Here is a 25,403-nt window from a genome sequence, read left to right on the forward strand (position 1 = left end):
ACTCTACACAACCTCATTAAAAATCTGCTCACTCTCCTTGGTAGAAGTAACTTGACCCTAGATCTCCTCTTCCCAGTAATGGAAAAACGTAACAGTTGAAGCTATAATGGTACAACTCAAGTGCGCAATACCTGGGCATAGAAATGAACAGATTATAGGCATTGTTATAAAGATTGTCAATCTCCCATACACTCCATCACAATATCCTTTCATTTTCTTCATAGCCTTAAATATTATTTGAAATCATTTTAAAGTTTTATTTTATACATCTTATGTACTAAAATTAAGGAACATCTCTATCTTGAAGAGCCAGTCCAAATCCCTTAGAAAAGTTCTTAGATGACACATTAGATATTGAATAAGATTTCCTGAATGACTGAATAAATCAATTTATGCCATTTGTTTTCCAGGGATGTTGTGATCCTGTGCATGATAAGGCCTGCGAATGACTGATTCTACTTCCCTTTTTCTATCAGGCATAACCCATTTGAAATCACCCACCTGCCTGCTCTCTTAGAAAGGACCGTTTTCCCCTCCTTTGCCTAGACTCCCCAGCAGCGTTATGGGACGGGGGTAGTGAGGCCAGGGTTGGAGAATGGGAAAGAGGGGATTGCTTTGGGCCCTTTCTTTCCCTTAGGTTCCAGCTGCTACAGTAATAGTTTAGCAGTGGCAGAATGAGGATGATTTATCCGGATGATTGTGACCTCAGAGAATAACCAATATGTGGACACTCATCCCAGCTCTGAAACAAATCATCAGAAATAACACTCATTCATTCATTTATTCATTCAACAAATATTTATTGAGCACATACCACGTGCCAGGCACTTGATCTGTACTATCAGGAATACTGTCTATATGAACGAATAGATCACTCCTTTGGATACATCCTATAATCCACAATCTGATAAGTAATAGATAATTATCATAAAGTGACTGCACACACACCTGAAAACTGGATGTGATAAATGAGGGGCAAAGAGTGTTAGGATTTCATCACTTTTTCCGTGCTCTTATTGATACGGAAAAATAACATTAAAGGCTAATTGCTACGTTTTGGCTCTCTGACTTTTCTCCATGCCTTATTTTCTACTTTGTTTGCTTTAAGTAAATCTTATCGGTTTTTCTAACCCCACCATGGTAACCTGATTTCTCTCCTTTCCACTAACTAGGGCAAAATGAAGGCACATCTATTCCGTTTCGATGAATCGTCACAGCCTCCATTCACTGTGGGCCAGGTTCTCACTAACCTATGTTTAGGTGACTACCAGCGTCTTCACACTGGTCTCTTGGCATTGAATCACTCCCACTACCATTTTACATACCACTTGTAGACGTAATATTTGTGCCCCTTCTTCGTAGTAACAACCACAGTAGAATTTTACATCTACTTGTAAGTATATGACTAAAGTCGGCCTCCTCTACTGGACTGTAAATTACGTGGGGACAGGGATAGAGTCACACTTTGCTCACCCTAAATTTGTAGTGCCTAGTCCAGCACGTGACAAGTATTATAATAGACACGTAAGAAATATCTATTGAGTAAATTAATATTATTTTAAATATAGATTCTTTTTTTCTTATTTATTTCTTGGAGTCAAGACTCTGCTTTACTCAAGGTCAAAGTCTTCTTAAACTAAACCCAAAAGCCCCCGCTTGCTGCTAATGGTCTTCCATTAACCACACTCTCATTCCCTGCACCTTTAAGGGGTACTTCTGCTCAAGCTAGGCACCTCCCTTTCCTATCTTCAAAAAAATGCTGTGGGTGTTTCCACTCCTCTGCACTTGCTCATGTTCTTTCTATTCCAAACCACTGGTCTGTTCTTCCAAATTGTGTGACAAATAGTGACCGTTGTATTATTTCCAAACAATTTGGGTTTCAAAAATATCCTAGAGAAATCCTTTTAAAAACCTTCACCTCCAGAGTGGCCATGAGCCAGTTAGTGACTCCTGGATGTGGTAACACTAATTTTAAAAATTAAAACAAAATTTGAGAATTTAAATCAATTTTACCTGATTAAGCATAAAATGTACCTACCAAGTAGTCCCATAATAAGGTGAAATAAAATTTACTTTTCAAATTTTGTTTGTTCTTATATAGACTATGAATGAAAATGTGATCACTTCCTACAACGATTTATTTACGAGACCATTTTTTACTGTCTGTTTTAATCTAAACACAGCTCGTGAGCCTCTGTTGGGCTTCCAACAACACATTATAATTTTTAAAAGTGTTCTGTGATCAAACATGGTGAGGAAACTCTCGCATGTAGTGCAGTTTATTTCAAGCTAAGCGAGGAGAGTGGTTTTTAAAGGAGAGCGTGGACAGTAGTATCAGGTCCTGGAAAGGTCAAGGAGAATGAAAAAAGGGCAGCCAATGTTAGTGACTCTTCGTATTTACAGGCATTTGCAGAAGAATTTTTAAGTATCTAAAACCAAAATGCATACTGAACATTTTTTCCTCTTCCATAGACAGGGGTAAAAAAGACTCATTCAAAATAACTATATAGTAAAATTCTTCTGATTTTGCAGTCCCTGTTTTTGTCACCAAATAAACTTAGACGATTAAGCTTTTTTCTCCCAAAGCTATGATGTCATGGCAAGGGTATCATTAAGTATAATATATTGTAAAATAAAGCTGTACAAGCACAAAAAGCATATTAAACCATGCACATACACACTCAAGAATTAAAATTACCTCAATAACTACACTTTATGTAGCATAAAGTAAATTGTAGCATGGAAAGGTAAGGAGTTTGAAGATGGAGGATCTAGGTTTTGATTGAGTCCCCAACACTCAGTACTACCTGAGATTTTCAACAAATTACCTATCTGAGTTGCTGTGAAGAGTAAAGGAGTTCACACACGTAAATTTTTTTTTTTTTTTTTTTGGCGTGCCCTGCAGCTTTCGGGATCTCAGTTCCTCCACCAGGGATGGAAACTGGGCCCTCCCGCAGTGAAAGGAAGAGTCCTAACCAGTGGACCGCCAGGGAATTCCCCTAAAAATGTAAATTTTAAAAACATGATGTGATGCTGCTGTGAATTACATCATGAATTTGCCAGTGTTGTGAGAACTGGATTGTAAGCTGGAAAGATCAGAGGCGTTAGTTCTAAGCGCTCTCACCTACTGAACATTTACTACGAGCCAAGTACTGTACTAAGGGCTTTCATAAGTTCCCTCATTAGTTCTTCACACATACCCAATGTAGTAGATATTGTATTAGGTGGAACCATGGGAACTAGACATTTCTGTAGATCAAAAATAGTTATCAGCAATGTCATGTAGTTTAAACTATCATCTGCTGAGACTGGGAGAAAGTGAAACACAGAGACTAAGTGACTTGTCTAAATTAAAATAACCAGTACCTGGCAAAGTCTGATTTGCAAGCCATACGGGTTTATGTCGGTGACCAGTGTGCTATATAAATCGCCAGCAAGGAGGTAAGTTCACTAGATTAGGAGGCATAACCACTAAGCTTTATTCAAGTATTATTTGCATGGTACTAGAGAATACGAAAAAAGTCAAGAAATGCTGCCACAGGAAATGCAGCCTAAGAATCAAATGTTTACATTAATTAAAATAGCCCATGTTTGTTCCTGCTTCTGGGATTACCCTTATCTTCAATGAATTCTTACCTTCATTCAGCCTACAAATATTTACTCAAGATCAGGCTCAATTTCTAACCTCTTACACCCCTCCTCTAATTCTTACTAACTGGAATTCATCTCTTTTTAATAGCATTTTGCTTTTTAGTATATCTGATTACTCTCAACAAAAGCAAAAATTTGTTGAGGAATGCTCAATAAATGTTAAATTTGAGGTTCATACCAAGTCTACTACATATGAAATTTAATAGGAGTAAAGAATCACAACCACCTGTAAGGGAATGGGTTATATCTTCCCTGATCTCACCGGTTTAAGTGTTCTCTTTAATCTGAACTCATCTGGAATCTACGATATTCTTATATTATTACTCATTGTTTCATACGCTTAGGCCTTGTATCTGTAACTGGAGTTTAAGCTTCTCGAGGGCAGAGATTGTCTTATTCTTTGACTTCACACACTGGCCAGCAAATAGTGTGAATCAACAGACCTTTAATTAACGGACTTGAAGAAAAATGAGCACTTTGGGGGAAAGCCCTTGAGAAAGGAAATGAACCAGTAAGTGGGCAGCAAAGCAAAGTTGAAGGAGAAGGGAGCCCTTGTACATTAAGGCTCGCTTCTGAGAACTGAAACCGGCTGGTATTTCAATGCCTCAGTAACTTCCCTTTTTTTAAATTAAATTTCTTTATTTTTGGCTGCGTTGGGTCTTCATTGCTGCGCGCGGGCTTTCTCTAGTTGCGGCGAGCGGGGGGCTACTCTTCGTTGCGGAGCACGGGCTCTAGGCGCGCGGGCTTCAGTAGTTGTGGTTCGCAGGCTCTAGAGCACAGGCTCAGTGGCTGTGGCGCCCCGCTTAGTTGCTCCACGGCATGTGACATCTTCCCTGACCAGGGCTCGAACCTGTTTATTCCTGCTTGGAAAGCGGATTCTTATCCACTGCACCACCAAGGAAGCCCCTAATTTATCTTTTTAAAGAGATATCTAGGAGTATAACCAGCGTGACTGCCGGTCGGCTGGGAGGTGAGACCTCGAGCGCAGTCTGAGGTATTAGGTGGAGGTGGCGCGCCGCCCTCTGACCGACAGGGGGAGCCCTGCCAAGCGCCAGCCCTGCCAAGCGCCGGGCCCCAGGCAGCCGGCCCCGCCCCGCCCCGCCCCGCGCGCCCCCAGCTCTCTGCTCTCTCCGCACTGCGCCAGCCCTCCGCCTGGCGCCACGCCGGCCACAGGCCGAGGGCTAATCACCCGCGGGCCGACGCCCCCGCAGCCTCGTCGCTGCGCCCCCCCGCCCTGCCGCGGGACGGGTAACTGTTACGAAGCACTTTCTCCGCCGCGATTTCTGCTTAGTCATTGTCTTCCAGGAAACGACTCTTCAGTTGGGAGTCAACTCTCCCGCGGTGGCTGCAGTAGCAGGAGCCGCAGCCACCAGCGCGTCCTTCCCGGGCCGCCGCTCCGCCGCCGCCGTGCCGCCTCCCGGCCTCCCTCGGGCCCGAGCGCAGGCCGGGGTCCCGCCGCGCGGGGCGAGCAGCCTCGCGCTCTGCTCTCCGGCCTCGGGCGCCGCGTCCTACTGGGCGCCTCCTTCCCCGCCTGCTGCCCCGTTGCCGCCGGGCCAGGTCCGTCGGCTGCTGCCATGGGCACCGACAGCCGCGCGGCCGGGGCGCTCCTGGCGCGGGCCAGCACCCTGCACCTGCAGACGGGGAACCTGCTGAACTGGGGCCGCCTGCGGAAGAAGTGCCCGTCCACGCACAGCGAGGAGGTGAGGGTGGCGTGCGTGCCGGCGGAGGCGCAGGGCTCCCGGGGTAGGCCGCGCGGGCCGGACCGGGCGGCTCCGAGAGGCGGGGAGGCGCTGGGAGGTGAGGGCGGGTGGTCGGGCTCCGGGCGCGCAGTAGTCGCGGGAGAGGCGCGCACCTGGGCTCCGCCCGCCGGAGGAGGCTGGGTCGGCTGTCGGCGCGATGTCGCATCCGAACCTACTGTTGGGGGCACAGCGTCTTTAAAATTTCGGCAGGTGCATCTTCACACCCAGTGCCGCCTCTGTCAGGGCTCTTGATTGTAACTTTAGTAGGAATCAGAATCCTTACCATATTGTGTCCAGGATGCAGCTCAGTTTGTCTCTCTTGTTTTTTTTAAACTACCCTCACTTGTGCTATTTCTCCCAAAGATAAATACTTCTGTTTTATACTACACCTTTAATTTCTCCAGGGCTGATGGTTCAATACAGCATTTTGCACGTAAATAATATTGGGTGAAATTTTCTCTCTCTTATCTCACTCAACACATGCTAAAGTAGTCGTTTTCAGTTTGTCTGCAAACCCAGTAAAAAAAAAATGCATTTTGTCTTGGCAGTCCAATTCATGTTTTACACACACACACAAACACACAAACACACGAGTTTCATGAAAAGATTTTAACTCTTACTAGGTACTGTGTATTCTGATTTTTTCTCTTTAATTTTTAAAAACTTGATTTCTTAATGCAGTAATGAATCACACTCCACAGTTTAAGAAACATCGTTCAAAAGATGAATTGTGATTTGTGTATATTACTTTGGGTGCTACGTAAGAGGGACTCAAAACTAAAGAAACTTGAAAACGTTTGAGAAAACTTGAAGATATGATAGCATATGTAGAGAAAACATGACAGCTTGATTAGAATAGAGAGGCATGTTTTGTTTCTATGTAAAGAAGAGCTTTGTAGCAACCAGAGCTCTAAATTGGGATACACTACTTGAAACAGTTTAACCTCATTGAATAAAGAAACTGAATAAATCACTCATTATTGAGAAAATTTGCACATTGGGTAGAGAGAGATCATTAAATTTCCTAAAAGGTCTTTTCTAGTCTAATGTTTGGTTTTTTTTTTTTAATTATTCTATGATCTCTGCCCAGATTTTTTGTTTCACTAGAATTTTATGAAATCAAATCTTGTTTTTAAAATGGGTCATTATAGGACTATTTTGACCAGTTATTTGTTATTAGGGTATTTGATCATGTAGCATTTTTTAAACTCTTATACAACCCCAGATCTAATGATACACTAAATTATCATGACACTCATCTTCCATGATACTATGTGATGTGTGTATAATAATAATGAAGAGAGCAGAGAACAAAAAAGTACAAGGTTAATATTCAGTCAATATAGATAACATGTAAAAGATTAAAAATCACTAGGTTTGTGATATAGTCAATGAATTTATCATATTATTGTAACATTGGGCTGTTCCATGATTTGTCCTGACAGAAGGAGGCAAACACTCTGAAAATATAATGAATTGAGAAATTCATCAGAAAAGCCTTATGCAAATTAACCATCCTTCCAGAGGAAAATTTCTAAAAATTCTCCCATGATTTGAGCCATAGCACTCCTGATAGAATTCTTAACTTCTAGTTGGTCCTGCTGCCTTAATTTTTCAAAGAATATTGACTTGTAATTCTGTCTAGAATGATTATCAACTTATTTTTATCTACTGACTTAAATTTGATTACAAATATACCTTTCATAAAGATATAGACCCTGTAAATTGGATTCATGTGGGTTATCGTGGCTAGCACATGAATTGCTGTTGTAGACTATAAATCTTAAATAGGTGACTCTGAGGTCTTAAATTGATAAGCCAGTTGTCCATTGTAATTACCTGTACTGAGATATAAGCAATAAAGTGCTTGTGTCAGTTTTTATCATAAGCAATCATAGATCAGATAGTGAGTTCAGAAGTTTAATCTCTGTTGTTGGTATTAGGAAAGTGCTTTTGCAATTCAGGGCTGTACTTCTAGTTACTTATTTATTTTTTCATTGATTGTCCACAGAATGCAAAGCACTGTGCCCTTGGTATTTATAAGGCAGTGATTTCAGACTGCTAGTGTTGGCCCATTTGTGTTATCAGTTCAGTGAGTCATGGAGAAGCGTATTTTTTTTCTAACTCATAATAGAAGCCCTCAAGAGTATCTGGCATGTAGTAAGCATAAAGATTGCTTTATGAATTTTTGTTGTTATATGTATGTAGGTCCTTACTCACTGTGTTAGTGTATGTCTTATTATTTTGGACCACTATTAAATAAGTTGGAAATACACTGTCATAAGAGATAAAAGATAAGTAGACACTTTAATGAATTAACAAAATACTATAATGTTAGCGTAATAAAATTGTTTGTTTATATAAGAAAACATTGAAGAGAGATCGAAGGTCTACCTAACTGTTAGGAAATGACTTAAGGACTGACTTTATGCAAGTTGACTTCTGCAAGATACGGATATAGTGGTTTCTAGACTTTAGAGTACATTTTGATTACTTGGATGCTTGTTAAGATGAAAGCTCTGCTGCCCTTAGAAAGTGATTCAGGAGGTCTAGGATGCAGCTCAGGAATTTGAACTTTTAATAAACACCACAGGTGAGTCTAATGTAGGAATTTCTTTGGCCACACTTAGAGAATCATTTGTTTGCCTTTGAGGAGTATAGCATAGTGGTTGGTTAATGTTAATTCTAGTCAGGTTACCTGGGCTTGAAGTTCCTCCATTTATAAACCTTATTCTTGAAAATTTTTTTTTGTTTCTTTATGAATGCTTTTACATCTCAGAAGTTTACTTAAATTTTCATTGATACAAAAATACCTTTTAACTAATTAGATTACTGCTTTAGGTCAAGAACATTTGAGAATTAAGAGTAGGATAAAAAGCGGGTCTAAATCAATCTTTGTTAAAGGAAGTAAAAACCTTATAGAATTAAAATTTTTGTATGGTATTTCCTATTGATATGTTCCTTTTCCTAAACAGACTAATGCAGTCTTATTGTAGAAGTACAGAAAAGTGTAGCGTATGATTAACAGTTTCAAAATGCTTTTCTTTTGCAGCTTCGAGATTGTATCCGGAAGACCTTGAATGAGTGGAGTTCCCAAATTAGCACAGATTTGGTCAGGGTGAGTGAACTGTGAATGAAGAAATCATGTAATAAGCAGGAAATTAACTTCCTCAGGTTTGATAGGGAAGTCAAACAGGCAATTAGCATGAAACTTACTGTGGTTGATTTGCTGAGGTGGGAGTCTGACCCAGTAGGCTTAAGCATGAAAGAGAAAATCTGACTCTAGTCAACTCTTCAACTAGACAAGCTACTAAGAGTCCCACCACAGTTTTCTCAAAATGCGTTTTGTTCCAGTTTATATTTGGTCTAGTAGAGGAATGACTATCAAACAATTTGGGTTAGTAGGTTGCTTTGATAGACTATAACCCAAAATATAGCCACTAAAAATAATTTTTTAAGTATCAGTTTCTTACGAAACAGTAAAGAACTGTGTTTCATTGAATGTCAGTATGTGGCCATTATCATAAATGTTAATATACAAAACACCTGTCTGTAAACCACTCTTTGGAATCCAACTTAGCCAAAGGCTTGTAACAGATTACATAGACTACTTAAAAAGTATGGAAGAGGACATATGCTGAAAATAATTGTTTCCTTGAGCATACTGCAAGTTTGTAACTCTGTGGCTGCTAGGCAGACATTAATTCATGTCTTCTATCTGTCTCTGTTTTTCTGAAGTGACCATTCATCTGTGCATGACTTGTAAATAGTTAATATGTGCCAGGCATTGTAATATGATCAAGAATCATGGGAAAATCCTCACCGTTTACTTTGTTTTAATCTTGTAAATGTGAGTTAGTATGTTTCTGATTTATGTGTACTAATATTTTATCATTTCACTCATTACTCATTTTTATGCATTGGAATCGCCTTTACTTTTTTTCCATTGCATTCAGAAAAATATGTATTTTGGCTTAAAATGTTTGTGATTGATGTACAGGAAGTGTTTTAACATGTCAGTATCCAGAAGGAAAATATTATTTACTTTTCATTGGTTTCTTTTCTGAGTAAAAGTGTTTACTGTGTTAGTGGTTCTAACTCCTCACATACTGCCCAATCTGCTTGTTTGTTTATTCGTTTGTTTTTGATCAGACATCCCTCTGAGTATCTCATCAAAATGAGACACTTTTTCTCAGAAAATGGACACACACACACACACACACACAGCACTTCACCTTTATTTCAGGGCTTTACAAACATTATGAAGCCCATCTAGGCCACAGGTAAAGAACTCTATTGTTTTATGGGTTCTCTGCTTCTAAAGAGTGTTATGGACAATAGAAAATATATAGCTAATCAGAAACACTAATTTTATATTTATTGTAAATATCATGTGTTTATTATAGGAGTTTCCAGATGTCTTGGAATGTACTGTATCTCATGCAGTAGAAAAGATAAATCCCGATGAAAGAGAAGAAATGAAAGTTTCTGGTAAAGTCCAGCCTTTACAGTTCATTTTGTTATACAGTGGACGATTGTGAGGTTTTGTCAAGCATGGGACTAAACCTTTCCTTACTTCTGGTAATGAGTAACTCAATCACTAAGTGTGGGAAATATAGAGATTTTTTATAACATAATTTTAAAGTCAGCTTTAAAAAGGGAGTTATAGGAGGTCACTCTTGGCTACTTCAATGGAGTCAGAATAGAACTTCACCTCTTCATGATGTTCTCATTAATTTATTTGTAGGACATCAGAGCAGTAGGAAGAGTAAGGTGTAGGAAATGGAAAGAATAAAGGGAAGACTTAAGAGCATTGCCCACCTAAAGCCAGCATAAGCCCTCCCTTCCTGGTGTGATACTGCTAAGCAATGGCTGAGGTTGCCTGGGAGCAGAGAAAGAAGTCTTGGCAACAAGTTGCATGAAGAGAAATCAAATACATACTCTACCCATTCAACAAAGGTGAAATGACTCCTACTTTCCAGAGATAATGCTAAGGTCAAGGAATTAAGATGTTCTTGTCCTCAGCCTACAGTCTGCATAACATAGTCATTAAATGCTTGAGCTTAACTAAATTGAAATTCCTGGATGTGCAGATTACTGACTGATATAATCTGGGGCTAACAAATGATTTAACCTCTCTGAGCTCAGTTTCCTCATCTATAAAATGGGGATACACCTGTTTCACAGGCTTCTTTGTAAGTTAGATGAAATAACAAAAGAAACACTTAGCATGGTGCTTGGCACAGGTAAGTGCCAGGTAGCTGTTATTTATTACCATTTGTGGTTGTGTTGTGGTGGTTGTTATTTTATTATTACTCTTATTAGGATGAACATGTAAGATGAGATAGGGCATTGTTTTTTGACTCTAATAATAATAACTACCATTTGTTGAATCTTGCTTTATACCAGGCACTGTACTTGACACTTTATGCTTATATTTCTTCATATAATTTTCAAAACAATTCTGCAGGGTAGGTTTATTATCCCCATTGCACAAGTGACATTAAATAACTTGAAAGTTGGGCTTCCCTGGTGGCGCAGTGGTTGAGAGTCCGCCTGCCGATGCAGGGGACACGGGTTCGTGCCCTGGTCCGGGAAGATCCCACGTGCCGCGGAGGGGCTGGGCCTGTGAGCCATGGCCGCTGAGCCTGCGCGTCCGGAGCTTGTGCTCCGCAACGGGAGAGGCCACAACAGTGGGAGGCCCGCGTACCACAAAAAAAATAAATAAATAAAAAGTAACTTGAAAGTTGTTATACAGCAAGTAAGTGGTTGAACCAGGAATCCATCCAGGTATGCCTGACTACAAAACCCATTTCTTTCTGTTAATTTCACATTATTATTTGTGTTGGAAAGGACATCAGAGCAACATTTCTCTGTGGTTGATTGCAGTTCATCATGGTGTAGATCCATCTTGGAGCTCTTACAAGTTGTCCTCAGTTCCTGGAAGGCTTGAGGGTTTTGATAAGTATCAAGAGCTTTCCTCTCTTCACCTACCTAAAAATGCCTCATCTTTCAGAGAGAGGAGACCATTTCAAATGGCACAAATTCATGGCCAGAGGGATAGTGATGGGGAGGGTGTTCATCACAGAGTATAATTACAGGAGCTAAGGCTGGAGCAAAGTGATGAAGATTGACTCACCTGGTGAGGAAGTTGTGATGGCTTTTAAATAGAGAAGTAACATGAGGAAAGCAATGTTTTAGGAAGATTGTCTAGCAGTAGAAAGGAAATGACAAATGTAAGAAATGTTGTACAAGGAAAATTTGTTGTATATGTTGAATGCCAGGCACTTTACATAAGGGTGTTTCATTAACCCTGTTTTCTCTCCATTCCCCTTTCTGATTTTCCTCTTTGCTTTCCTATTACTCCACCTATTTGTTGAGTAAATTTAGATTTTTGAACAGTGAGTTTACATAAAGTAAATATGTACATATAAAGCTGAGTTGAAATCAAGCCAAAGCCTCAATCTCATAAATATGAAAAACTACTCAACTTTCCTGGTAAGCAAAGAAATGCCAGTTAATGTGGTTCTGGGCAGGTATAGTTTGTACCTATCAAATTAGCAAATATATATATATATTTTTTGTTTTGTTTAATAGCATCCTATATTGTTAGGAGAGCAACTCCTAACTTTTAGTGCTCTGGTAAACTGGTACAAATCTTTTATAAAATAGTAGGTAAATAAAATAGAACAGGACTCACAAAAAACAGATCATATTCTTTGACTCATAATCACATTTCTGATGGTTTGTCCTTGGGAAATGCTTCAGGCATAAAGTTGAAAAAAAAGTTAGCATAGATGTTTATTTCAGTAACAAAAAACTGGAACTAATCTAAAAGTCCAAAAAGTAGGAAATCATTCAGTAAATTATACCCTATCAAAATTACAGAATAATGTTCACCATTAAAAATGAGTGTGTAAAATTATTCATTAAAAATACAAAGTACAGGGAATTCCCTGGCGACTCTGCTTTTACTGCTGAGGGTCCAATACCTGGTTGGCAAACTAAGATCCGACAAGCCATGAGGCCAAAAAAAAAAAGAAAGAAAAGAAAAATCCAGAGTACATAAAACTCTAAACAGTAATTGCTTTTGGTGATGAGACTATTGGTAGAGTTTTGTTTGTTTGTTTGTTTGGTTTTTTTTTTCCCCCTACTCCTATAGGTTTTCCTCATTTCTAGAGTGAATACATTACTGTTATGATTTTTTTAAAAATTAAGATAATACTGCATAGAGATGTAAAACTATTTGTTACATAAGGGTAAACCAAGTATGTGGAAGTAGGAAATATATACTCTGCTTTATATGACCAAGAACTTGAAGGTAATGTCGTCTAAAAATGAAAATGATTGTATTCAATATTAGGAGGGTAGGATTGTGGAGTGTTTGTTTTTGGTTTTTGGGGTGTTTTTTTCAGTTTTCTACTCGTTATAAGCAATTCTAATTTAGGCTTTATATAGACTTTAGTTTATTGGAGAAAATAATATGCTCCATTAATGTTTAATTCATAAAAATATACATTTTTAATAACTTTCTATATTTATCTGCCCTGCCTTCTAATAAAGTGGAAATTAATATTTGCTTTTTTGTTTTGACAATCAGATTATTGTTGACAACTAGCATATAATTTTAAAATTACAGTGGAAATATACTTTTAGGTCTTAAAATGAAAACTATAAAACAATGCAACTAGGAAAGGAAAAAATTCATTCAGGACTATCTGTCATCTTAGTATTTTAGCAGTATTACTACTATGTAGTAGAATGTTACTCAAATATAGTAATCTGTTTTGTTTTCTTTGTCACCCAGCAAAACTGTTCATTGTAGGATCAAACTCTTCATCATCAACTAGAAATGCAGTTGACATGGGTAAGCAAAATTTCAACTTTATTGTCATGTGGACTTTAAATTAGTGTAGGTGTATTAGTTATATCTTGTGTTCAGGTCCAGGTAAAAAAGAAAATGAGCTCATTGCAATTTTATCTTTTAAAGTACCAGCCTAATATGTTAAGGCTTCTGTAGAATCACATCAACTTATGTAAGGTCATATTTTGATATATAAAAGGAATGTAAAAGATGTAACATAATTAAATGTTAACTATATGTTTAGAGATAGAAATTCTCCTTAATCATATTCTTAGCTCTTTTAGTACTACAGGTGAAATATCAAAAGAATAACCACAACAGAAACAAGCATTTTTGTCTATTTTCAGCACTTGGTTAGGTTACTATGGCATTATGGTTATTCAGTGTTTTTTATTTTAAAATATTCTTCCAGTATTTATATACATTGAACAGTTAACGAAATAGCTCTTTAATATAACCATGGAGTGAACAATAATCATTAAAAATAAACTCTTAAAATTATTTTTATAAAAATTAAGAGATTATCTACATCTATAAACATAGATTAATATATAGGTTAAGACCATAAATTCAGTCTTTCACTCAGAGTCTCAAGCTTATTCTTTGCTCTGACTACCAGTTATAGACTATTAGGTCAGAAGCTACCAAAAAGTCCTGGGGCCTAGGAAACAAGGAGGCCTGTTCATCAGAAAGAGGAACCTGTAGTAGTTGTGAGTTTCCCCAGGAATGAGGCAGGTCAAAGAAACCCACATATCTGCCACATAGACCAAGTAGATGAATGGGCACTTTATACTTTTTAAAAAGATGGAAATGTTCTAAATGACAGGTGAATTATGAAACCTAATGAAATAATCTGTTATGTAGAATACTAGTGAACTATATGGACAGAATTCAGTGGGGTACTTAAAGGACATTAGAAGCAACTTGTTTTTATTATGTAACAAACATTTATCCTCTTTGTGTTTTCCTTCACATCAGCCTGTTCAGTCCTTGGAGTTGCACAGCTGGATTCTGTGATCATTGCTTCACCTCCTATTGAAGATGGAGTTAATCTTTCCTTGGAGCATTTGCAGCCTTACTGGGAAGAATTACAAAACTTAGTCCACAGCAAAAAGATCGTTGCTATAGGTACCTCTGATCTGGACAAAACCCAGTTGGAACAGCTGTATCAGTGGGCACAGGTAAAAGACGTCTAGATCACGAGCACTCCAGGAGGAGCCTGTCTTTTACAGTCTTTGCTGCATCCCATTAAACATCATGCACATAGTGGACACCACTGTGGGGTGACTGTTCCAGATATGGGAGTTTTGAAGCAGGCTGTGACAATAACACTAGAAAGTGTGTGTTGAAGCATTCATTCATAGCCAAATGAATTAAGGCTCTTTCCTTCAGTTTTAATTATGTGATAAAAATATTATGTTTTCCTTTAGGTTTTATTAGTCCATGGTTCTTATTTCCTAAGTGAGAGAATATCATATATAACAAATGTTTTGCTCTGTTATTTAAAGATATATAAGACCTTCTGTTCACAGAACTTGATGTGGAGATGGAGTCATAAATCAATCACTGCCACTCTCTAGCCTAATAACCTATAAAATGATTAGGGAACTTGCTTACAAGTAGTTTACTCTCTGTATTTTTCTTTATTCCTTTGCATTTATAATCCCCAGCCTTTTCATTTTCTTATGGGCAGGAAGACCCTAGAGAAAAGTTGCCCTTTGTCCCTTTGGCTTGGTGATAGCCAGAATGTGGCTAAGATCCTGTTGGAGAGATTTAGATGATCTGAAATGTATCTATAAATTAACTAGAGCATCTATTAGAAATTACCTGATTCTTCTCTTTTTCAAATGTCTGACTAATAACCATATTGTATACTTCAACATTAAACATACTTATCATTTGTATTTGATCCTCTATCTTTAAGACATATTTCCTTTGTAGGTGGAACCATACCACTTAGAATCGTGTTAGTTTCCAAGGCAGATGTATTAGATGGCAGGTTTGAGCATGAGACTTTTTTAACAGTGTAGTAATATATTGGCTTTTTCCCCCTTGTAGAGCTATTTTTCCTTCCTCTGTTACCACTGAGTCAGAACAGCATGCATTAATAAATATATACATGTAAAAGTATTTTATAAACTTTAAGTACTGTAGAATGTGATATTTCATATGTTCTAAAATTGAATCCTTTTATTGCTTTCTACTTTTTGTAGTACTTAATTTAATGGAGATGTCATTTTTTTTTTCCTCCACTTCTAGGTAAAACCAAATAGTAACCAAGTTAATCTTGCCTCCTGCTGTGTGATGCCACCCGATTTGACTGCATTTGCTAAACAATTTGACATACAGCTCTTGACTCATAATGATCCAAAAGGTAAGACTGAGATTTTCATTTATAGAGATTGATCATGAGCTTTTATCTTATAAGAAGCTACTTGTTAAAATTTAATTTTTAATTGTGTACAGTGATAAAGGTACAATGCTGTCACCTAGAGCTATTCTTAATAGTTAGTTCAAAACATATATGCCTTTATTTTAGTTTCAGAAAGCTTTAATTTTGTCTTTGTACCAATGGGAAAAGAAGTGAAGGGGTCATTTCCTGAACATCCAGTCTGCTGAGGTTTATAAATATTAAGCTACACAGAAAAGATCTTGTAAGATATTCTAAATAGTGTCACATATAATATTGTCTAGTATAGCAAAGATTGCACCAAAGGGCCACTTAATTAAAAAGGATAAATATCTGGAAAAAGAAGCAGATAAAATTCAGTTTGAAACTTCAGCATCTTAGGATAGGTATTTGATTAGATATTTTATTAATCATTAATATCAAGACATATGCTTGATGTTAATCAGAAACATTTGATTAATGAGAATGGCTTGTCTGCCTTTTGTAGAATAATTTTTATCAACATTTTACAAGATAACTTGGAAAGCTGGGAAGATAATATTTTACACTTCATTAGCAGTCTGCTCCATTTTTGTTTTTTCACACTTTCTTAGGGAGCAAAGGTAAATATACTAAGCATTTTACTTACTAAATATACAGGCTCTATGAAACAGTATTTTTGGTATAGTTAAGTGAGATATATCTTGTGAAAGTTTTAAATTTCCATGACATTTTTGTAGAAGTTCTAGTTTAATAAAAAATTGGAGGCAATTATATTTTATAGGTGATTCCTGGAGAAAAACATTCAGTTTTTACTTTCATTTCTAAAAAGACGGCATTATATAGGTGGTTTGATTCAGTTTATTTTTAGGATGCTTATGGATAACCTCTTAAGACTTTATACCTTATTAGCAGTCTGCCTCAGCCTCTTTTTTTTACTGTTTTGTAGGAAGTGGAGGAGGAGTTTTGATATTCTTTCTCAAATGCTAGGCATCATGCTAAATGTCTCAGAGAGATTATCTATAATCCTTACAGCAACTGAAACTAGACACTTTATGGATGAAGAAATAGAGCCTTAGAGTTTAAGAAACTACCCAAGGTCACCCAGCTGGCATAGGGCAAAGTTTGAACTTAGATCTAGGTCCTGGCTGAATTTGGAGCCTTTTCCCCACCATACTGTACTGTCTCTGACTTGAAACATTAGTATTGTAGTATTTCAGACTGAAACTGTACTTTCTTATCAGTTTCCATTTAAGTCGTACCAGAATAGGACATAGGGACTTTTCCCCTCCAGCGGACCTTTCACACATGAGTAATTAGATTCACTTTTTTAAAAAAGGTCATTTTAGTGAAAATCAAAGAATTGCTGTGCTGATTTGTTCTAAAATATAAACCATTGAAATTTTAACTTTCTATACGTTGGCAAATAATATATCATTTTTCTGTTTACTCGTGGGGACTCTTCCAACTGTAATTGTTACCAACAACTGATGGGTGGTCCTGTACCCCTTCCACCTCCACCTGAAAAACACTATCCTTTTTCCAGTAGAAAAGGAAATAGGAAAAGACTAAGGTGTCTAGTATTTTATTTCCACGTTATCTAAATGTGGGCATGTGGATTATGTGCTAATACATCATTGTTATGGAAAAGTATATTGCACATGTATATGAAAAGAGAGATTTAATCCTTTGGGGGGAAGAATGTTTTTGTTTTACTGGTGTAATTTGACATTTGGCTGTCTTTTTAATTTTAATTCTAAATCCTTTAATTAGAATTTATAGTTTGATCCTGCATATACTATAGATGGATCTTCAGACAATTTGATCTGTAATGAAGCAATTCTCTTAAAAGTTTTGTCGTGTTTACTGATTCTAAAGAGTTAACATAGTTGAATTAAAAGTATGTAGCTGGGGCTTCCCTGGTGGCGCAGTGGTTGAGAGTCCGCCTGCCGATGCAGGGGACGCGGGTTCGTGCCCCAGACCGGGAAGATCCCATATGCCGCGGAGCGGCTGGGCCTGTGAGCCATGGCCGCTGAGCCTGCTCGTCTGGAGCCTGTGCTCCGCAACGGGAGAGGCCACAACGGTGAGAGGCCCGCATATCGCGAAAAAAAAAAAAAAAAGTATGTAGCTAATGAATAGCATAGTTCTCTGACTTTGTGTCAGATTTATTTTTTAAGCGATCAAGTTGTAAAACATTTAACTCTGCTTGTCATCTAAAATAGAATCTTGTTTATAAGTCACCTAAAGGCCTTCCTCTGTTCTAAAATTACCCTTTTTCTTCAGAAAGGTTTATTTTCCATTATTCTTTGTCCTAGAAGTTGTGGTAATAGTTTAACTACGGTCAGGGTAAAATTGTGAAGTAGGTGATTCTGACTTTGGAACTTTCCCATTTTTATTTGCCTTCCTCCTCTCACCATTCCCATTAAATCTAATCTATATTATGCCGCATTCCCTCAGGGTTAGACAGTCTGGTAAACAAATCCACGTTAATGCTACTTTTCCAAGAGCTATTTGCATTTCATTTATTAAAACTACCATTTACTAGCTGTGTGACCTTGGGCAAGTTATCTAATCTCTCTGTGTCAGTTTCCCCCTGTGAAGGGAAATAATATTACCTGTCTCTTGGGTTAATATGTGGATTAAAAGAGTTAATAAAGTACTCTGAAAAGTGACTGGCACATGACAATAGCTAATATTTACTGAGAGTTTACTATTGATGTTATTCAAATATCACGGCAGTTCATTTTAGGGCATGTTCTTCGGCATTCCCAAATCATATTGTATAGATGGTCACCTAATCCTTATCTATAGGGTTGGTTCAGACCCTAGTGGAATCTTTCCATATTGACTGATTCATTCAAAAGACATTTGAGCACCTACTATGTGCCAGGCATTGTTCTAAGTACTAGAAATACAGCACCAAGTCAAAAATCTCAACCCTCATGGAAATTATATTCTGATGGGATGAGACACAAATTAAGATAAATGTTGAATGTGATAAATGGTGGTGTATGCTATGGGGAAAAGTTGGCTGAGGGAGGAAAGAGTGCCCAGGTTAGGGGTTGTTGTTTTATATAGGATGGTTGGGGAGGCCTCTCTGCTAGGGTACATTAATCAGAGACCTGCAAGAAGGGAGAGAGCCATGTGGGTATCTGGAAGAAGAGTGCTCAGGGAAGAGGGAGCAGCTGATTCAAAGGCTCCAAGGTGGGAATATGTTTGAGGATTTCAGGATACAGCTGTGAGGCCAGTGTGGCTGGAGAAGAGCAAGTGAGGAGGGGAGTGGCAGGTCAGAGCAATGGTAGAGGGTTTAGATATAAATGTGGAATTAGAAAATAATAATTTCATCAAGGAGATGCTGATTAAAAGATAACCACTGGGAAAGATGTTTTAAATGATTGCTGGTGCCAGTGAGGATATGGTAAGATTGGCATTCCAATATTATCTATTAAGTGTAAAGTACAGTCTTTCTGGAAAGCAGCTGGCAATATGCTATGTATCAAGCCTTCAGAAAATGTACTTTGACCTTGTCGTTCCATAGCCAGGCATGCATTTTAAGGATGTTCATTAAGTATTATTTTTATTAGCAAAATACTAGGAAAAACCTAATTTTTTGACTAACAATAAGAAAGTGTATAAATTATATCTATAAAATGTAATATTGGGAGAATTATTAAAAATGTTTTCACAGAATATTTAATTACATGCTTTCACAGAATATTTAATTACATGGGAAAATATTCATAATATAAGTGAAAAAAATAAGCAAATTAAGCTATAACTACAGTATGATTTCTAGTTTTTAAGATATGGCTAGATACATACATATATACAGAAATATATACAGAAAAATAGTTGGATGGAAATACATGGCAATGGAAATGGTCCATCTTTGGTTGTTAGGATTATGGGTAACTTCTTTTCCTTCCTTGTACTTTCCTGTATTGCCCCTGGCTGTACATTAGAATCACCTAGAGATCTTCAAAAATTACAGATATCCAGGCTCCACTCACCAGAAATTATGAATTAACCTGGCTGGGTTACAAGTATAGATACTTTCTAAAGAACTGTCTGGGTCTTTCTGATATTCTGGTTCAGATTCATAGCACACATTAAGGATAAGTATAATTTATATTCAGTTTTGAGGTGTTTCTTTTGTTGTATTTAAATGCTTACCTACATAGTAAAGTGCTTTTGTTTTCAAGTTTAACAGTTTGGGTTTTTATTTGTTGTTTGTTTGTTTTAAGAACTGCTTTCTGAAGCAAGTTTCCAAGAAGCACTTCAGGAAAGCATCCCTGACATTCAAGCACATGAGTGGGTGCCACTGTGGCTACTGCGATATTCAGTCATTGTTAAAAGTAGAGGAATTATCAAATCAAAAGGCTACATCTTACAAGCTAAAAGAAAGGGTTTTTAACTACGATTTAGGATCATAACCTACTGACCTGTATTTTCCTTGAATATAAGATAAAATTGAGATGTGTAAAAATCTAATTACTGCCTGTAAATGTGTCATTGAGGCAGATATTCTTTATATTTGACAATATGTTATCTGTCAAGTTTGAATACTTCTCTTGCTTCCATATCAGTTCACTCACATGAACCACTATATTGTTTTCATTAAACTATTGTTTTCTAATTGAAATTGTCTATAATGAAGATACTTGCAATATATTTTTCCTTTATTTTTATGACAGTAGAAATCAAGAAAATTTGTTGTTAGATATATTTTGGCCTAGGCATCAGGGTAATATATATACATATTTTTTATTTCTAAAAATTTCATTAATTGCTTCTTACTCTACAGTATAACTAAGCAATTTAATTACAGTTGTTAAAACAAATACTGGAAGATATTTTTCCTGTCATTGATAAGATGATTATATCTCAGAGTAACTGGAATAGCTGGGATCTACTAGTAGTGTAAATAAAAGTCCTTTCTTCAATATGTGAATGGAAGCTTAAATTTTTTTATTTGCCCTTGCTTGCAGTTTACCTGTAATGATTTAACCTGTATTCTTGTGCCATATTTGCTCTTGCTGTTATTACAAAGACAAACCAAAGTAAATATGTAAAGGAGACTAGGAGCTTTGAAATTATTGTTTGGGGGTTTTATAAAAGCAACTATTGTTACCTCCAGATTCTTTTTACTTCTCGATCTGTCCTTAATATTTTGCTACTCATTCAAAAATATTCAATAAGTACTGAGCACTTACCATGTGCTGGGCACTGTGGGTTCTGGAGAGAGGAGGGAGCACAGGGATTAAGAATCAGTTGAGTAAAATATGCAATATTTGTTCCCCACTAGTAACTGACTACAAGGGACTAAAAGCCAAAAAAGGGGTGAAAAAAATCTTTAATTCAGGATCATGTTGTCTATTTAGATAACTTTGAGACATGGTCTTAACTGTTTAAAATCAAAACAATATAACCCAAACTTTAAAACTAAAAGAGACTGTAGATCATTTAGTATAATTCCTTATTAGTTTAAGAACCAGAAAATAGCAAATAAATAAGCTGTGACCTCTTTGGCATATACTATAGGTCTTTGTAATTCTATAAATTTGTATCTGTAACCCAAATAGTTTGAAAAATTCTTTAAAAATCTCTTGTATCTCAATTAATACTTTTAAACCATGTATATTAATACATGGTTTATAAAACTAAGATAATTATATATATATATACACACACACATACATAACATACACACACACATACATGTAACTAATGTATAAAACTAATTTTGCCCAAGTTTTTTCAACTTAGGGAAAAGATCTGTGGTTCCATATTCAAAATAAATACACTAAAAATTGATAAATAAACAAATAAGACTCTTTTCCTGTTCTAAGTAATGTTTTGTGGTTTACTAGTTGGATAATTTGATCATTAGAATTGCAATGTGAAATCAGCTGATTTACCTGCTAAAACTTTAGACTTTGAGCTTCCTAAAGCCTTATGTATAGCCTTTATATTAATTGTATGTAATGTTATTAAATGTATATAGTTAACTTTTTAATTTGGAAATGTACAACATTTTTTCATGTAATGTAAGTCTTTAAACAAATGCCCATTTTAATTTAAGCCTATACAGTGAATTGGCCAAGATATTTTAAGAGGGCACTTTAATATCACATTTATTATTTTTTAAAACCCTGGACTTACAAAAATGGATTGTTTGAAAGGTCATTCTGAAAATAGAAAAAAACGTATGTTGCTAATACATCCAGACTTCAGCAGGAGCTTTTTGTGTGTTTTTTCCCCAACTCTTGACAAAGTAGCAAGATTATAGATTCATTTTGTGAAGGGGATCATGTGTGGCTTTTTTTTAATGAATTTTTTGTTTGTTTCGCTTCTATACCTTTAATTTCTGTTATTTAATAACCTTTTCTTTAAAAAACTGATTTTTTTAAAGGCTTTATCTTCTCTAAGCTGATATTCACTTCTTTTTTTGGTGAACTGTCAGAATATAGTGAATGCTTTTCAAGTATTTAGGGACTTAATGTTTAAAAAGCCATAAAATAGAGTGATAATACTACCAAATAATTGCTTAAAGCTGAAAGCTAAGTTAACAATAGTGTATATAACAGATATGTTTTCTGGGGAGATGTGTATCCAGTGACCCAAGGTATAAGGTTTTTTCCAGTAAATATGACAAGAAGCTTCAGCTTGTTATTACATGTCCAAAATACACTGGAGCCTTACTTTATAACACAATGTACTGTAACTTGGAATTTTTTCTGTGATGAGTCTGTTTTGAATTCTTGTCTAAGAAACCGTAGTCAACAGAAGGACCAAGGTGTCTTACAAAATATGTTCACACGGTGTACATTATGAAGACCACATTGTGCCAATATGATAATAGAGAATTAATTTAGGAATAGCCAGTGCTAGAACTTGAATCACAAATAATAGCTTATAATTTTTCCATTCATGGGAAAGATCATTTTAGACAGCTGTGTGAAGTGGAAAATGAAGTTATTCTATTTTGAATGAATGATTCAGACTTCCCTACCAGAGCCAAGTAGTAACTGAAATAGGATCTTGATTTTCAGTGATAAAGGTCTACGTCTTAATTATGTTTCTTTTTAGAGCAGATTTTCTTTCTAACTTTTCCACCCAGATTCAATATTTGGGAATGTAAGCAGTTGATATATATATTGTGTGTATATATATATAGTATATTGGCTGACAATTCATCTTTCTGCCAAATGTACATTTAGAGAAATTTGAAGTTTTAATGAGAATTTAGTCCATTTGTGTTTTCATACTCAAATATACCAACTTACGATTCCACATCTATGTTTTTCAAAGTTCCTAACATACCAGAACTTGTACCTGCCATTTTCCCATAAAGTTGGTGGCAGGATATGTCAGTTTTATTTTTTTAAATATGTACTATAATTTTTATTAATTTTTTTTATAGTTTTCAGAGTTAGAAATATACTTAGGAGGGGAAAATGTTTTGATTCGATAATTCTACTTTTATGTGTCTTTAGTAGTGTACTCTAAAATGAAGGCAAAATATAAAGCATTATTAAATGATTATAAATTTTTAATTTACCTATTTATGAATTTAAATTGTGAGTTGTATATTTTTTAATTGAGTTGTTTTAATAGTTGTAAGCATCTTGGAACATTATATTGGTTTTGAACTATTTAAGCTCAAACTGAGTATGGTTTGAAAATAAATTATGAAAAATAATGAAATACCAAGCCATAACGTTATTCATACATTCATTCAACAAAGATGTATTGAATTCTTGCTGTGTACCAGGCAGTGTGCAAGGTGTTGGCAGACAGAAACAGATGAAAACAGCCCTATCTTCAAGGAGCAGATAAGTATATTTTGGGGGCGAGAGAGATCTGTACATGAACAAGAGCAATAAAGGGCTGCATCTGTTAATGACAGAAGCAGTGAAAAGGGAGTGGGGTCATGTGGAAGGAGTGGGACTGCTGGGAAGCAGGATAAGGACAAGAAAGGCTCCCCTGCAGGAACTAGCCTCAGAGTAGGATCGTAAGATGGGGTGGGGGTATGCCTGGTTTGTAAATACACTGATATTGAATAATGAACAGTTTATATGTAAACTTCAGAAATTCTGTGAAAACACTTTCTTCAAGAGCTTGTTCTTGCCAGATAGAAAGGAATGGCTTCTAGTGAGACAAGAGTAGGTAAGGTTTGAAAAGTCACATTTTGTAAAAGAGAGACAGAAACTTGCCCCAGTCCCCTAAATATATTAGGATATAGCTTATGTGGTTTCACTACCAGAAAAGTCAAACAAAACCTTAATATGTATCCCTCAGCAATGAATAAATGTATAAAATGTCATACAAGATTTCGGTCTGTGTTTTGGTCCATTATTTTAAGAAGGTTCATGTTTTACAATAAGCATTATTTATTTGGACTCAGCTCTGTTTCCTCTGTTCTTTGCTCACTGTTGATTCTTGCCCCCTACTCCATTTACATTTACTTTTTTCTTAAGTATATCCTTAGTAATTCTTTCACTGAAGGTCTTTGGGCAGTAAACCTCCTAGGTCTTGTTTGTCTGAAAATATCTTTATTTTATTAACAGTCTTAAATCATCATTTGACATTATAGAACTCTAAGTTTCCAAACACTTGCCCTCAGCATCTTGAAGATAACATTCTATTGATTTCCAGCATTTATACTCTTGCTAATGAAAACCTGGATTTTCTTCCCTAGAAATAATCTGTTTTTCCCTCTGGTCACGTTTTTTTCATTTGAAGTATTCTATTCATTTTTATGTGTATGAAATTAGAATAAAGAAAGAAAATGAAAACGGGCTTCTGAGTTTTCTGATAACACCAAAAAAGTAATCATAAAGGAAAATATCAATAGCCAGATTTAATCAAAATTAAAATGTTCTGTTCTTCAAAATATACTTAAGAAAACAGTGTATTTTGAAAATGTGAAAATGTGAGCCACAGACTGGGATGAAATACTTGTAATAAATATTTCTCATGAAAAATAAATTGGACATAATCAGATTTTTTAAATTGCACTTCAAAAACACCATCAAGATAAACCATAATGGAAAAGAATGGAAAAAGAATGTATATATATATTTATATATATAACTGAATCACTTTGCTGTGCAGTAGAAATTAATACAACACTGTAAATCAACTATACTTCAATAAAATAAATTTTTTTTTTTTTTTTTTTGCATTACGCGGGCCTCTCACTGTTGCGGCCTCTCCGGTTGCGGAGCCTGTGCTCCGGACGCGCAGGCTCAGCGGCCATGGCTCACGGGCCCAGCCGCTCCGCGGCACGTGGGATCCTCCCGGACCGGGGCACGAACCTGTGTTCCCTGCATCGGCAGGCAGGCTCGCAACCACTGCGCCACCAGGGAAGCCCTAAAATAAATTTTTTAAAAAACTTCAGAAACACCATCGAGGAAGTCAAAAGGCAACCCATAAAATAGGATAACATATTTGAAAATCATATATCTGATAAGAATCTTGTATCTGGAATGTGTAAAGAACTCTTACAGCTTAAGACAACCCAATAAAAAGTAGGCAAAATGTTAGAGCATATTTTTCTCCAAAGAAGACACGAATAGTCAATAAGAATATACAACATGTTCAACATCATTAGTCATCAGGGAAATGCCAATTAAAACCACAATGAAATATCACTAAAATAGCTAAAATTTTAAAAAACTGTCCGTACCAAGTGCAGCAAGGATGTGGAGGAAGCAACTCTCATAGTGCTGTTGGGACTGCAAAATGGTATTAATAC

The 25,403-nt window shown here is 36.4% G+C and overlaps 1 protein-coding gene across 1 annotated transcript; it reads left to right on the top strand.

Annotated features, from left to right (window-relative positions):
* Window positions 1-4,795: 4,795 nt before the first annotated feature.
* GCLM (glutamate-cysteine ligase modifier subunit) lies at window positions 4,796-23,976 on the top strand. Its single transcript, XM_060139545.1, has 7 exons — window positions 4,796-5,351; window positions 8,443-8,508; window positions 9,797-9,881; window positions 13,198-13,257; window positions 14,233-14,435; window positions 15,514-15,628; window positions 19,888-23,976. The coding sequence occupies exons 1-7, from the start codon at window positions 5,226-5,228 to the stop codon at window positions 20,055-20,057; spliced, it is 825 nt and encodes a 274-aa protein (XP_059995528.1). The 5' UTR covers window positions 4,796-5,225; the 3' UTR covers window positions 20,058-23,976.
* The last annotated feature ends 1,427 nt before the right edge of the window (window positions 23,977-25,403 follow it).

This window comes from Lagenorhynchus albirostris, chromosome 2 (assembly GCF_949774975.1).
Source record: "Lagenorhynchus albirostris chromosome 2, mLagAlb1.1, whole genome shotgun sequence".
Taxonomy (NCBI): domain Eukaryota; kingdom Metazoa; phylum Chordata; class Mammalia; order Artiodactyla; family Delphinidae; genus Lagenorhynchus; species Lagenorhynchus albirostris.